At 40.0% G+C, this 15,581-nt stretch overlaps 1 protein-coding gene across 2 annotated transcripts in view; it reads right to left on the reverse strand.

Moving 5' to 3' along the window:
• LOC140105380 (ATP-dependent translocase ABCB1-like) overlaps positions 1–15,166 on the reverse strand; it is a 49,481-nt gene extending 34,315 nt beyond the window's left edge. The window contains exons 1-6 of one of the 2 annotated variants that reach the window (XM_072129307.1): positions 15,034–15,166; positions 10,220–10,292; positions 7,520–7,610; positions 2,569–2,614; positions 1,113–1,251; positions 535–619 (exon numbers count right to left, since the gene is read on the reverse strand). In XM_072129307.1, coding sequence (XP_071985408.1) covers positions 535–619; positions 1,113–1,251; positions 2,569–2,614; positions 7,520–7,610; positions 10,220–10,265 — 407 coding nt within the window. In that variant the 5' untranslated portion in view covers positions 10,266–10,292; positions 15,034–15,166. Of the gene's footprint in view, positions 1–534; positions 620–1,112; positions 1,252–2,568; positions 2,615–3,472; positions 3,533–7,519; positions 7,611–10,219; positions 10,293–15,033 lie in introns of those variants that run through there. The other variant, XM_072129308.1, reaches the window with a different exon arrangement.
• Positions 15,167–15,581: the final 415 nt, after the last annotated feature.

Consider the following 15,581-nt stretch of genomic DNA (forward strand, 5'->3'; position numbering starts at 1 on the left):
CCACAGTTCATTAATATGAGCTCTGAGCTTTGATCGGTTACTATAGGCAATGAGTAAAAGACAGCTTATGTGTGAGGTAAGAAGGATAGAGATAAAGAGACAAACAGAGGGACACAGATGGAAAGAGAGACAGACAGACAGATGGACAAAGAGAGAGAGTCAGAGACAGAGACAATCAGAGAGACACAGTCAGAGAAAGACAGAGAGCGAGACCGACAGAGAAACAGACAAAATGAGACAAAGAGATAGATAGACAAATAGAGACAGTAGAGACAGAGACAGTGAGAGAAAGACAGCCAGAGAGAAAGAAAGAGAGACACAAAGAGACAGACAGAAAGAAAGAGACATACAAAGAGAGTGTGTGAGAGAGAGAGAGAAATAGATTGATAGATAGATACATCTAAAATATTTTTGTATATCTAAGAGCAATTATTTACTATCCTGGGAAACATCGGGAGCTACAGCTAGTATATATATATACACACAATAGAAATTAAATAGATGTTATAATGAAATAAAATGACATCGCCTTACTTTGTCATTTCAGCTTCTATGTCAAAGTCTCCCACTAGTGCCTGAGAACATTCTCCATTTGGAACAGAAATATTCATTCCGGTAGCTTTAGAGAGAGAAAAAGCAAAGTGTTCACTTTTTTTTTGTTAACTAAACCTAATATAATTTAAATGATATCTCAACGATCCCAACATATCATCTAACCACAGGATAGAATAATAAGAACAAACAAACTTTCTTTATATGGGTCCAACTGGATTACATTTCAGGGACCTTTTTCATACCTCCCAACCGCCCTGGATTCAGGATTACAGTTACAGGTTTCGTGCTCAGTCCCGTTGTCCCAGGTGGTTGGAGGTATGGGCCGAGACATCAACTCTATTGGTGTCCTCCAGCCACCAACAGAGTTGAATACAGAGTTATTGCAGAGATATTGCAGTCAGTTCTCTGCACCATCTCTGTGCTTCTACTACTTCTGTGAGCAGCACATGCCGGTGGGTGCAAAGACATGACATAATTCGGGATGTCTGCTTCCGTACTACACACAGCTTGAATGTCTTAAGTAACAACTGAGAGCTGAGTAGAAATAAAATACTCACCATTCTGCCCGCTTTTAACAAAGGCATCAGTCATCTGCCCAAATACTATAATCATAATGGGTAGTCCAGTGCCAGAGGCGAGAGAACATAATAAACCAACAATCATCAACAATATATCCCAAATATCTGCAAAGCGCAACTGGAAGGAAGAAACACATATTTAGATGATATTATAATGTGGCTGTAAAGTTGCATAGAAAATGAAATACATATATTCCTGTATATAAGAAACTAGAAATGACAAATCGAACACATTACTTCTCCTGGTGTATACATCAAATCTATCTGACGCCAGGACAGTATTAAAGAGTTGTATTGGTTAATTAAAGAGCTCTTTCAAATACGCTATTCAAAGGTATACTATGCAATTTACATGAGCATCCTACAGTGTTCTTCCTTAGGTCACCTTTTGTTGACAGTGTGGTCACCCTAAAATCCCTAAAAGTCGATCCCCATATTTATGCTACTGTATTTCTATATAGTAACAAATGTCAGAATCAGAATCTCAGCTTTAGAAATGAGAGCTAAATCAGCATCCCTTGGGAGCAATACAACAGAGGCGAAACTTAAAGGACATCTACCATTAGTTTACTGATGGTAGATGTGACCTAATAAGAAGTTCCTGAGGAGCGATGTTCCTCAGGACTCCTATTATAACCCCGTGTGCCACAATCACAGAAATATAGCGTTATAAATGTTATGCAAATTACCCTGGCAGCACCAGGCATACCCAGGCAAGTGCTGGGGCTCATAGCTGCTGGGGGGGCCCACACCACCGAATCTCAGCCCCCAGCAGCCTGGAAGTGCCTGGTGAGGGGGCTGTATATAACAGAACCATAACGGGGTTATATATAATCAACTATGAGGGAGCTGTATATAAAATAACCATGACAGGACTGCTTGGGAATGATAAACTAGGGAATATTTTACCTAGTTCACTGTAAAGGGGCCCACTAAGGCTCTATTGCCCAGGGGCCTACTGAAACCGGATTTGCCTGGGGAGCTCAGGCTATGTCACCCGAGTGCCTCAGGGAGCTTACTATTTTAATGTAGGCACTCCACCCATATCGCTAGCGGTCCCACCTGGTCCCAACCCCCACAGCACATACATGTACAGGTGACGGGTGGGAACACTAGCGCTATGGGGGGGGTGTATCCTGGGCACCCCAGGGTAATTTGCATAACTTTTATAACTCCCCATGAACTTCTTATTAGGACACATCTACCATCAGTTTACTGATGGTAGATGTCCTTTAAGAGTAGACGTTCAAGTAGAGGTTGCATTTACACCTTGTCCCATTACTGGCCTTTTTTCTATACAAATGATAAACATTACAAGTCTAGAGGGGCTAGTATTTAGCAATGGGGGCCAGTAGCTTAAAATTACATCTCTACAACATATCAGAAAATAGCATTAAGGGTGAAAGTATCAAAATATGTATATCTAAAAGCTTACCAGCTCAAAAATCCCCACCATCGATTTCTCATGTTTTTCGCTTTTCCTAGTAAGTAAATGTAAAATACATGTAAATGTTTTTCATGAATAAAAATTGTGTACAAGCAAAGACATCAGTAATGATGAACATTCTATGGTATTGGCTTAACAAGTAAATAAGGAAATCCTGTATTGTGCGCTTGTAGTCAGTACAATGTGAATAGAAGATATGTCAGGGCAAAAAAATCTAGGGCTGTTGGATATCATCATGCCTGGTCCGTCTGCAGGAAGATAAACCCTTGTGCTCTCTGCCTTATTGGCATTTGCCAACATTTCAACACCGATGACCTATTCTTATGTTTTCCCCAATTCCATGGAACTTGCCATCAGCTGGTTGATGTGGGGGCTTGGTTTATATAGTTAGGTCAGTAATACAGTCAGTCCCCGGGTTACGTACAAGATAGGTTCTGTAGGTTTGTTCTTAAGTCAAATTTGTATGTAAGTCAGAACCGTATATATTATAATTGTATCCCCAGCCAAATTTTTTTTGGTCTCTTTGACAATTGGATTTTAAAAATGTTGGACTGTCATCAGAACAAGGAGTAACAATAAAGCTTCATTGCAGACACCTTTGATAACTGTTATAGCTGATCATTGTAGCCTAGGACTAAAGTACAGTAAATTACCAATGACCAGAGGTCCGTTTGTAACTAGGGGTCGTCTGTAAGTCAGGTGTTCTTAAGTATGGGGACCGCCTGTATTGAAATTCTGAAAATGAGAACAGGTTCTTAGATCATTGCCAAATCAAATTTTATCTTAGTAAATATAAGCCCCTCACAGAGAATCCCTTTGATATCACTAGAAAACCCTTCTTGACTAAATCTAAGTGTCTAGAGCTTGTCTTGGGAATGTTTTACACTCTTACTTTGCATATAAATACAAGGGGGGCATTTTTCAGAAGTGTCTGAGGTAAAACTCTCCTAGTTCGCCATGGAAACCAATCAGAGCTCAGCTTTAATCTTATAAACAGCTGTGAGAAAATGAAAGCTGAGCTTTGATTGGTTATCATGGGCAACTAGAACAGTTGTGCTCTCAGGGTCTTCTGATAAATCTCACTGGTCCCTAGATAGCATTCTGCACCATACACCATACTACCCCTCTCTTTTCACCCATATTTCCTTCATGATGGCTCTAATTAATACACGAGGCCACATTTTCCTATTTACAGTATATATTTCACTATAATAGACCTGCACTCTGCTATTTAATTTCTGCTTAGAAAAGTCAGCGGTTTTCTGAGCACAAACATCATTTTACATTGGATTATAAAGCTAAGCCCCAAGAACAGAATGGAAATGTTGTTAAAAACATAATTGAACATTACCCTCATATAGTTTATTACCGGTGTGTATAATGCCTTTATATCTGCTTTTATACCAAGTGGAGCATTAAGCATAGCTGAACCCCAGCCAGTAGGTGCAATTACATTTGCTGCTATGGCAATTAACTCTGAAAAAAATAAAAAGGAGCAAGAATGGCAGCAGTATCTAAAGACTAATGTGCAGAAACTCAGCATCACACAATGCGAGTTTGTGATGATTATATTACTACATATACAGAGGTGGCCCTATTACGAGGTCGCACGATAACAACCGGGGAGCGGGGAATGTCAGTGACTAATTTGTAAATTGTGTATCTTGTAGAGAATTACTTTCAAATTAGTGGTTCCTATTATGGTCATAGATCTAAAGTTCTCCTGATTCTGACAAGTACAAAGGGTAGTTTAGCCTTTGGAATATATTGGTACACACAGGGGCACATTACTAAGGGTCCGTTGGACGCGTTTCCGTTGGGTTTCGCAAATTTTTCCTATTTGCCCCAGGGTTTTTGGCTCACACGATCGGATTGTGGCCTATCAGCGCCGGCTTGCATGCAACACAAATCGAGGGCGTGGCCATCAGACAACCCGACTGATTCGGACAAACCGCGGAATTTAACTTTCAAATTGTGTCGCAAGTTCAGCACAGGAAGAAGATGGTGAACTCCAGCGGACCTCAGCGGGGGAAGCGACACATGCAGGAAATTGGACGCACGATCTTAGTGAATCGCGGCGGTTCCTAATTCTCGTCGGACATTCCGGATCAGCGGCGTCAACTGGGCGGGTAAGTAAATGTGCCCCACAGTGTACAAATTTCGGCTCCATTAACTTCTATGGAGCATGGAGACCCTCAGGCTCATTTGCATAATCTTAATGCCTTTTTTTTTAGGAAAAACAAAGGCATAAAATACTAAAAGAGTAATCCTGACAGAGGGGGCACACACCAGCATGTAATTGTACTTGGTTTATAATCCATAATCCTGATGGTAGATTTCCTTTAATGATATTGGAATTTACAAACATAATTTTAGATAAATTTAATGAAGCTATAATCTAAGACTTAAACTAAGATCGCCAATGTTTTCAGTGCTTATAAACATAACGTTATATTTGTTTTAATGTGTAAAAATAGATAAAGAACAGTAAAACCACATACAGCGATACAGAAATGAAAATTGTAGCCAGGCTAAGTAATCCTAGTGACAAACAACTGAAAAGCTGTCATTTACGCAGGCATGTTGTGCCGAAGAAAAAGACGTCTCTACTTTACACTCCGATGTAAAATAACTAGGGGGAATGAGTTACATACATAAAAGTGGCAAAGAGACTGAGAACACCGGATATTGTAATAAAGCGTATTCGGCTAAAGAAAGGCTAGCGAGATTGGTTTCCTATTATAATGAGCAGTCTCGGTGTGTAATTTATGACCTGTATTCCCTTACTTGTTAAAATGTCACTCCGTAGACTCGCATATTCGGGTGACTCATGAATGAAATTGACTAACATTATGCATTGTTCATATATAATTATTTCCAACGTATTTCCTAACAAGAAAATTTAACCAGCCTTATAAGCCATATTCCTGGTAAAGCCAATGCTGCACATGTGAGAAGTGTCCTGAGCTACACTGATACACATAGAAACGCATGAGCCGTTCTTACAGAAACATTAATTGGCTGCGTATTACACATCTATCTAGACTGGTGTTTTGAACCTACTAAATATTCAGCCTCTTAGTAGATCAAAAAGCTATCTCCACCAGGTCAGACCATTTGGAGCAGGTATGACCTAGTGGAGACTGGTGGACAAGGCATTGTAAATGTCCCCACACCAACCGTGAATACAGATTCATCGGGGCACATTTACTAAGAACATGGCAAACTGCACTAAATACAGTTTGCCTGTGTAGTGTTCAGGGTGCGCCAAATTCATGATTTCTGGCGCCCGTTCTTCATGAATCTGGAGCCCCCTGCACTGCTCCGAATGAGTTCACCAACTTTTTTGGTGCACCTTTAATGTACGGGGCGTGCAACATAATTCTGTCAAACTTTGCGTGATAAATCTGGCACATCTGGTTGCATGATGACTAGCGCCAAAAAAAGGTCGCGTGCAACACAATTGTGGTGCAGGCACTTCCTAAATATCTGTGCAAGCAGTTTACACCTAAAAAACGTCAGTAAAAAAATAGGGATGTTACTTGAAAAATAATCATAGCTTCATTGATGATCCCCGAGTAAGCAAGCTTTATTGTTAATACCGACTACAAGCTGTGAAATAGTCTAAAAGCATCCAAATGTAAAACTAAAATGAGTTACATACAGTCTTGTAAATGAGCAATCTTAAGGATTTGAATGCTCTCTAGTCCTAGGACGCTGATCAGCATGTGCAAATCTAATACTAAGACACTGTGGTAGTACTCTGCAGATGCTAGTCAATGCTACAATGTATGCATATGAGTATTAAAAGGGTTGTCCCATCACTTTAAGTTTTCAACGTATCCATAAGATAGGGGATAACTTGCTGATCGGTGGAGGTCACAGTGGTGGATCAAGAGAATGGGGATTTGTTGTACCCAGGGCCAGATCATAGGGGGGCTCCCGGGGCGTGAGCCCCAGGGCCACCACCACTTTGCCCTTAAAGGCCCCCCCCCCCAAAAAAATGTGTGCGATTCAGGCGGGCATGCATCGCCCAATGTATATTTGGGTTCGGGCTCCCCGGGCCATACACAAAACGGCTGCCAGAAAACAGTCCATGGAAGATTGAGGGGGCAATAAGTTCCCTTCTCTGCCATAGACGATCGGAGCTTCAGCAAGATGGCGGTTGTTGAACCTCCCATATCCACTCGATGGAAGATGACAACGCGAGGGAAGATGAGGGCGGCGCACATTGGGGAAACGATGGGAGGGGAGTACAATTTTATGATTTTCCTTAGTACTGTATTGTTGCTGTTCCCTGTCTGGACTACATTCAATGGGCCCCCACCAGATTTTGTGCCCATGGTCCCCCACGAACCTTAATCCTGCCCTGGTTGTACCTTGAAATGAATAGAGAAGCTGGTTGCTCATGCACCTTCCTCTCTGTTTATCTCATTGATGATTATGGTGATAGCTAAGCATGTACAACGTGATCTGTGGTGGTCTGACCACTAGGACCCCGACCAATCAGCAAGTTATCTTCTATCCTGTGAATGTAAATATACTGTATTTCCATCAAATATATTCTAGCTGCATCAGTAATGTCACACACATTGCAAACCAAAGAGGATTGAGTTCTAGACATCCTTCTAGGGAGGCTCAACTTGAAACCTCCGCACATGAAGGATGTATGGCACATTTTCCCACTCCCACTGACACTAAGTAGACATTTGAAGTACAGTATCATAAAATATAGACTTTGTGTTTTAATACCTGCATCACAAAGATTTATAGAGCAGATCTGTGGAAATCAGCAGAAGACTAGCGAGCATCCCAGCGCACGACCTACCGCACATTAATATAAATACTCTTTTGCGAATAGTTGTCAGCATAGACTGACCCCTCCTAAATCACGGCTGGGGATATAAAAACAGAAGGATACAGAAGAGATGTGACTTACTTGTCTTTCTTCAGCTTTATTTTTCCATTACTCGCTGGCTTTTCATCTTGGTGAAAGGCAGGGTTGTCATAAGTGTTATCAGGAAAGCCATCTGAATGGAGGCAATGCCACAAATTTGACAAAGGAAAGAGAAATATCTCACAAGTCTTTACATTTTTCCAGTGGTTAAAGGGTTAATTATTATTCAATGTTACAGTATGTTATGCACATATACATTTTTTTCTTTGTTCACATTGGATTTGCATTGTTATTTTTATGACGGTAGCTTTAAAGGAACCCCGACCGATCCTTTTATAAGTCAACTCTTATACAATAGTTCTGGCTTCCTTTATAACAGGAAACTATGACCCCAGCTGCATAGCCTAAACATTGCAAGAATATATTTGGACTGAGGATAACAGAATTTGATATGCATAAGGCTGATTCAGATTTTGTTTTACATAGACTTCAGTTATAATTAACGTTGCATTGTACAATACAGCCAAGACATAGTTTTTGAGGTTTTTTTTTATCTATGATATAACTGGGATGGCTAATGAGTGGAAATAAAACAATCAAATGACTATCATTATGTGAAATAAGCAGATTACAAAGGTGCCCGACCACCCCAAGAACCAGGGCCGTAACTTGTGGGGGTGCAGAGGTTGCAGTTGCACCAAGGCCCAAGAGGTTTAGGGGGCCCTTATGGTGTCACTTTCCCATATGTGAAGACTATTACTATATACCATATATTATAGTCGAGGGGCCTGGCACAGACTTTGCACTGGGGCCCATTAGCTTCTAGTTACGCCACTGCCGCGAAGGACTTGTTAAGACTCCTGAAGGACTAGCGAAGGCCCAGTAAGGACTTGCAAAGGCCTGGGCAGGACTTGTTAAAGCCCGGGCAGGACTTTCTAATGCCATGGCAGGACCTGGTAAGGCACAGGCAGGACCTGTTAAGGCCCGGGCAGGGCTTGTTAAGGCCCGGGAAGGACTTGCTAAGGCCCTGAAAGGACTTGCTAAGGCCCGGGAAGGACTTGCTAAGGCCCGGGAAGGACATGCTAAGGCCCGGGGAGTACTTGCTAAGGCCCAGGGAGTACTTGCTAAGGCCCGGGGAGTACTTGCTAAGGCCCGGGAAGCAGGGGCCATATGAGAAGACTATTACTATAAACCATACATTATAGTCAAGGGGCCTGGCAAAGACCTTGCACTGGGGCCCATCAGCTTCTAGTTACGCCAATGCCAAGAACATGTATGCTTGTTTAGGCTGAGCATTGCGAAACCTGTCTTCCACGGTTATAGATAATTGGTTATGATTGCAATGTCCAATATTCTCTCACATCAATATATTAATATTTTGATAGATTTGGCCAACCATAGCTTAAAGGGGTTGTCTGCAAGACATGTTTTTCAATCTCCAGAACACCACTTTAATGTGTACTGTCACTTTTCGAAGGTGTCAAGTGTGTTATACTACATAGAATACACCAGAGTGGAGCTAGAAATGTGACATCTCTAAGGTTCACAAATCATTCTATTTACAAGTAAAGTTAATATTAAAGCAATTGATTTATGTGTTTTCCATTTTTATTTTAATTTTATTGATGATTGATCCATTTTCAACAACAAAAAAAATCACTTTTTCTCGAAAATGATTTCTTGGCGTGAGCCGAGGATCAGTCCCACCTCTTTTGTAAGGTGATCGATCCATAGCATTGGACATCAATATCCCAAAAGTAGATGTTTTACACCCGGGATTCAAACCAATAATCCAAATAATTTATGTGAAGAGGAGCTGAGCTGCAGTAACACAGCCCTACTACTACACATTGAATGGAGCTAAACTCTTCAAGTGTTGTTTCTTGTTGATTCTGGCTTCGGACTAGTATTGTATTCATGACCTAACCTATAAAAACTTAAACCCTTAAACTGGCAGGTAGAAAATATATAGGGGATTAAGAATTAAATTCACAATTTTAAGTTGTATTCTGAAAGAAGTCAGTGAATGACATGGAGAAACGTGGAGGATCACTGAATTAGAGAGAAATGTGGGATTCAAGTAGAACAAGTAAGGTTAGTGGGGAACCAATTAATTGGGTGGTGTAATCCTCCAAACACAAAAGGTACAAGTCTGGATGAGTGAGTGACTTTATTTATGAGACAAGTCAGAATGCAGGGGACGTATGAATAGGAATGTGAATAAAGACTGAATATGATGTTGAGCTAATAGCCTGACATTAATATTTACTGCAACACTAAATTAGATATCTAAGGAGTGGAAGTGTCATGTGATGGAGTGATTGTCTTCTTTTTGAATAAGCTCAACAAGACTGAAGCCATCTCTGAAGCTTCCAATCACATGACTCTTCTGACAGGATTGGACATGTTAGAATCCGACCTGCCCCATCTCACTGTCCCTTACATCTTCTAATAAGAAGAGTTAGAATAAGGGATTGTCAGACAGTCTTTTTGATATTTCCAATATTGGATTGGTGAGGAATGTTTGCGATCTCTCTTTATACACTATTGATGACATTTATTAGACATGTGATATCCCCTAGCCTTCCCCCCTTTTATAGCCTAAAGATAGCCTGACACGTCTATGGAACATACACCTGACAACAGTTAACAGATCATAGATCAATGATAGTTTAATATGTGACCCATAAGTCATGAGTTCTTCAATACGCAAAAATAAAAAGTTAGCCTTTTTTAACTTACCAACGATGTGTGTGTCTTTTTTCGGCGTAAAGATATCTTCTTTCATTTTGACTTGAGATAAAGGACTTCAGACCTGTTGGACAATGATATTACTTATAAGTGATGCTACAAGGAATAAGTGCAGGCGTCAAGCCATTCTACTATGTACGTAAAGAACCTATAACCCAGGTCATGTTACTGTGAGCAAACAGTCTTCATCACAGCCCATCCCCATATATACATTATTTATTCTTATGTAACCCAGACACATATTCTCCTAACTACAAACACACTGACGATGGCAGAGATCTTAAGTATCCTAAGTGTCACAGTTAAGGATTCAGAGGCAATACACATATTCCCATTCAACTAAATACTTTACATTCAAGGTTGTATTCACAGCTTCATAGAGATTCCATTACAAATTCCGAATGAAGAATGAACAAACCATAATAATGCTATATAGTATCTTGAGACATAATAGACACCCTTATCAACATCCTTTTGGAAAGACGAGATCCAGTGGTTGTTTTTTTTTTTTTTTTGTTTTTTTTTTTTGCAAATGGAGTCCTTGCCACTTTTCCAAAAAATCTGGTGTGACCAGTGGTGGGAAAGGGCAGAATGTTGTCCTCCATTGGTTTCACAAATTTCCAGACCAGTTTTCTGGCATGACAGCTGGCTACACTTGACTCTGGAGTCAACTGGAATCAACTTTAGCCAGGCAGTCATCCTAATTTATAACAACCAATACAACAGAGCAACAACAGCCAGCAGAGTAGTTACATGGCGACATAACTTTGGGACAAATGGAAAGTTATTAAAAGAAAATGATATGAAATCAGCTCTTGATATCAATTAACTTAAGGAGAAATGGTTAATTCAGGCATAAAATGAGCCCAGTATGAGATCCAGCATGAAAGGGGTCAGGTTCACAGCTCCATAATAGTTTCAGAAATTTTCCACTATGTTAATTTAACTAATTATATGTGAACTGAATGGCCAACCATTTGCATTTCTATTCACTGGGATCTTAAGCAACAAGTGCCAAAAATAATAAGCTAGCTAAGGCTGCTGCACCCTCTCACATTTTCTCCTTCAGGGGAGTTCTGCAATGGAGTAAGGCTCTTAATGCTGTTGGCATAACATCACAGTTTGGAGCGAAGGTCACACCTGATCTTTAGGGTCAATTGCTCAAGTCATATGACTAAAGAAAACAGGGCTAGAGTTGAAATTGTTACTGTATTCTATCTATCTATCTACAGTATCTATCTCCATATATCTCATATCTCCCCAATAGATAAGAGATCTCCATTACATTAGAATCTCTGCTTGATAGTATCCAGTAAAGCAGGGAGACTTAATGCTATATTCACACTGGCGTTGCCCGCCGTACCGTAGCACGGCAGGCACAGTGCGTGGGGAGAGGAGGAGGAGGTCAGCGCTGCTCACCCCTGCCCCTCTCCATAGGAATGTATGGTGCAAGGCACCCCACCGCTCCATACCCCATGCACCCATTGCCGTCTATGGGGGATGTATGTCGGCAGTATATATACATCCCCCATGCGGCAGTGTGAATGTAGCCTCATAGTCTGTGTGTAGTGTACTGTATCAGAGACATTGGCAGATGCCCTAATTCTTTTAACCCGGATATGACCTTAGTAAGTTGTAACATGAATTACTTCTTGTCCTAGTAGTTTATATAATTATAATTAAGGAAGCAACCTCAGCGAACAACTATCCATGAGTCAGAATGCTATATCTGTGCGGAACCACCTATTAGTCAGGGCAGATTACCCATGCATTGTCCCCAATTTCAATGGCCGCCTTCTAATATTCATTTTGAGACCTCAATAAACAACTAGTTATCCCTACCAGCCCTCTATAGTCCACACGTGCTAAAATCCATGGGGGGGACTTATCATTACAATTTGTCTTTGACTTGGTTGTCTATGTTCAATTTCATTTTTGTTTTATCTGAATTTATCAAGTGAGTCTACGTATGTTGTTGTATTCTTTTTTTTTGTTTGTCTCATTAAAAAGTTTATTTGTTTTTTGCGTTTTGGCGCACATGTCTCTCCAAGGAGAAATTTGTCTTGAAAAATTTGGTAGTGGTTTTTATCCTATTTTTACACCAGGGGGAGACTGGAGTAACTTTGTGCCAAAACATGCTCCAAATCGCAAATCATGAATTTAGTTCAGTATCAAGAAAACTATTCTAAGCAAATAATGAAAGTTACAAACAGGGTCTATGTCAAAGTGACTCTGCACTGTCCTATGTTCATTTGGCGCAATGGAAAGTCTTAAAACAGCATTTGTACCACAACTGTGCCAAAACAACGCCAAATATAGACAAAAAACCCAATGCTATAACCCCCATCCCCATTTGCCTATGATTTAATATGGAAGCATAGAAAGGTTTTTTTATTAGAAACCAACAATGAGAGAAATCTTGGCAGGCGCCATCAGATTCTGTAATAACGGAAGTGTGTTTCCTTAGCAGCATTGTCTCTTGACGGGAATATCTCTGTACATAATGGAGGACATTTCAAGGGACCAGCCCTTTGTACAATGATTTGGATATCCCCTATTCCTGCGAAGCCATGCGTCAATCAGTCCATGTGATTTTTTTTTTAATGGGACATTGATTTTGATATCCCCTATACCGGCAAAGCCATGCACCTATCAATCCGTGTTATTTTTCTTTTAATTCTACGTCAACTCGTAATTGTCAAATTATCATGCATGTCCAAAAACGGGTGTCCATTATAATAAATTTGGCAGAGGTTGACCTCTTCCCCTTTAAGAAACACATTTTTCCACTACAAAACCAACCAGCGAGTCATGACATATGTCACACATTTGCTTTCATGTGCATTTTTACATATTTCTTCATCTTTGATTGGAATTATTTGCAACGTATACATATCTAATGTCAAGTAAACATTATGTGATTACATAGTTTATTTTGACTTTTACATAGCAAAGCGAATACATAGCGAATGGAAAAAGGCATAGACTTACAGAGAACCCGTCAGGCAAATTAACCCCCTAAACTAAATATATTTTCATAAACTGCCATTAGAAAGCATTGCCTCTTCATTGTCCCTCTACATGCCTGTAAACCTAAGCAATGAGGTCCTAAAGCTGTATGCAAATGACCTGTGAGATGTCCAATGAGTCATTATCATATTCAAGCTGTCCAGCTTATTCATGAGTGGGAGGCACACCCCCCAGTGCTTGACTGACAGTCTGTATAATGGTGTGAGGTATGATGGTGTAATGGCATCTTCATATGGTTCCAGGTGCTGGCCACGCCCCCTGCAGCCTGTGTGTGCATGTGTGTGTGTATAGGAGAGATACAACAGCTCCAGGCAGCCATGTTATAGCAGAACATGTCAGGTACTTGTGTAGCTGATGTCTGTGTATCACACATATGTATGGGAGGATGCAGCATGTCAGGAGATAAAGCACAGACACCAGCAATGTTTTACTATACATTACACACAGATATGAGCAGGGGGAGGAGAGGAGAGGGGTAACAGCGGTGACATCACTGCCTCTGACCATGTGACCAGCCTCATTTACATAATAAAGAATAGATAATTTTAAAATGATTAATGTATGAAATAACTAGATAAAGGCTGTGATGGATCCTTGTGAGCTGCTCCAACAGGTAGAGGTGACATAGATAGTGACAGAGACCTGAGGACAGGTGTCCTTTAATATGGCGCACAACCTGCGTTTTATAGCAATGTCAGTGTGGAGCGTTGCTGTATTTATACAACAAGCCATCTGTCACGTCCCTTATCACTGGAAAGGTACACAGTGAACTCATATTCTATAAGTCCTAACATATAGATCTCATAAATCAGAGATAGTGACTAATTATAGACTACGATGCCGGTACTACATGTTATTAATGTCATCAGTATTTGTCCTCACTTCCTCTTCCTTGCATTAAATGCACTTAAATCAACTCTTTACGTTCGTTTTACCAGCTTAGTCCTTGTCGCTATATGGTTTATAGTGCAAATATGTTAAGTTCTTATCTACTTATATGGAAAAATAGTAATTACATAGTGAATATGTCTATGATTTAATAAACGAAGTCTATGGGTTCTGTTTGTCTATCTCTCTGGGTGATGTAACAGCATAAGTTTCCAGTAGGTTTGGATTGGAAGGATAGAACTTTTCCGTAGAGATAAATATTGACAAGTTTCCACATTACTTACACTGAAGAAGATCTATGACAGTCAATTCAATATCATGCAAATGCTGAAATCCAAAACTGCTGGATGCAAATTGTGACCCATTTGCAGCAAAATCATTTATTTAAAATAGTTACTTTGAAAAGTTGCAAATCACACCATTCTTTTGCTTATGTAACTTGATGTCACGTAATCCATTAAAAAAGTCAACGTAACATAGTTTTTATCCATGTGAAAACATAGAAGCTTAACCCTATTACATCCAATGGTCCAGTATTAACAGTAACCTTATTAAACTAAGCTAGAATTGAACACGTCCTCCCGACTGGGACACAATTCATTGCTATACTTTACATTATATATCATCATGCTCTTGATTCCAGATTATAATGGATTAACATGTTGGAATCCTTACATTGAGTTTACAACCTAATCTGCAATTAACCCTTTGTAAGGACATTCTATAAATCCAATGTTATCTATGTATATATAGATGGAACAGAGTTGATTTTGCTCCATACTAAACCAAAGTGTATGTTCCATTCAACATATTAATAACAATAGTAGTTATTATAAATCAGAAAAGATGAATGTGCCATTGCACAGTATATGGAGTTTATAGCTTACCAAGTGATGATAAGAGACAGCCTGGGATCTGGATGTTGGAAACTGTCTCCACTCAATGATCCCCCTGCTTTATATAGCAGAGTACAGACCTGGTCAGACCTGTTTGCTGAGAACTAGATTTTAAAGCAGGTGAAAAGCCATCACCTTGCATTATAAACCTCATCCCAAGCCTCTCCTCTTCCTCTAACCAGACTGGTTTGAAGTCACCAGCAGGGGATCATTTCAGTTTACATTCTTCAGATTTGCTATGTCACTGGTGGTGTGAGAAGGGCATCTACGAGATACTTTATAATTCAAGTTACCCCAGTTTATCCATGAAGCTATGATTATTGTGATAACAAAATAACAGATGTACATAATATACAGGCAGCCCCCGAGTTACATACAAGATAGGGTCTGGAGGTTTGTTCTTAAGTTGAATTTGTATGCAAGTCGAAACTGTATATTTTATAATGGAAGTTCTAGACAATTTTTTTTCTTTTGCCCCAGTGACAATTGGAGTTTCAAAATTTTTGGTGTAATTGGACCAAGAATTATCACTAAAGCTT

The sequence above is a fragment of the Engystomops pustulosus genome, chromosome 11 (genome assembly GCF_040894005.1).
Source record: "Engystomops pustulosus chromosome 11, aEngPut4.maternal, whole genome shotgun sequence".
Lineage (NCBI taxonomy): Eukaryota > Metazoa > Chordata > Amphibia > Anura > Leptodactylidae > Engystomops > Engystomops pustulosus.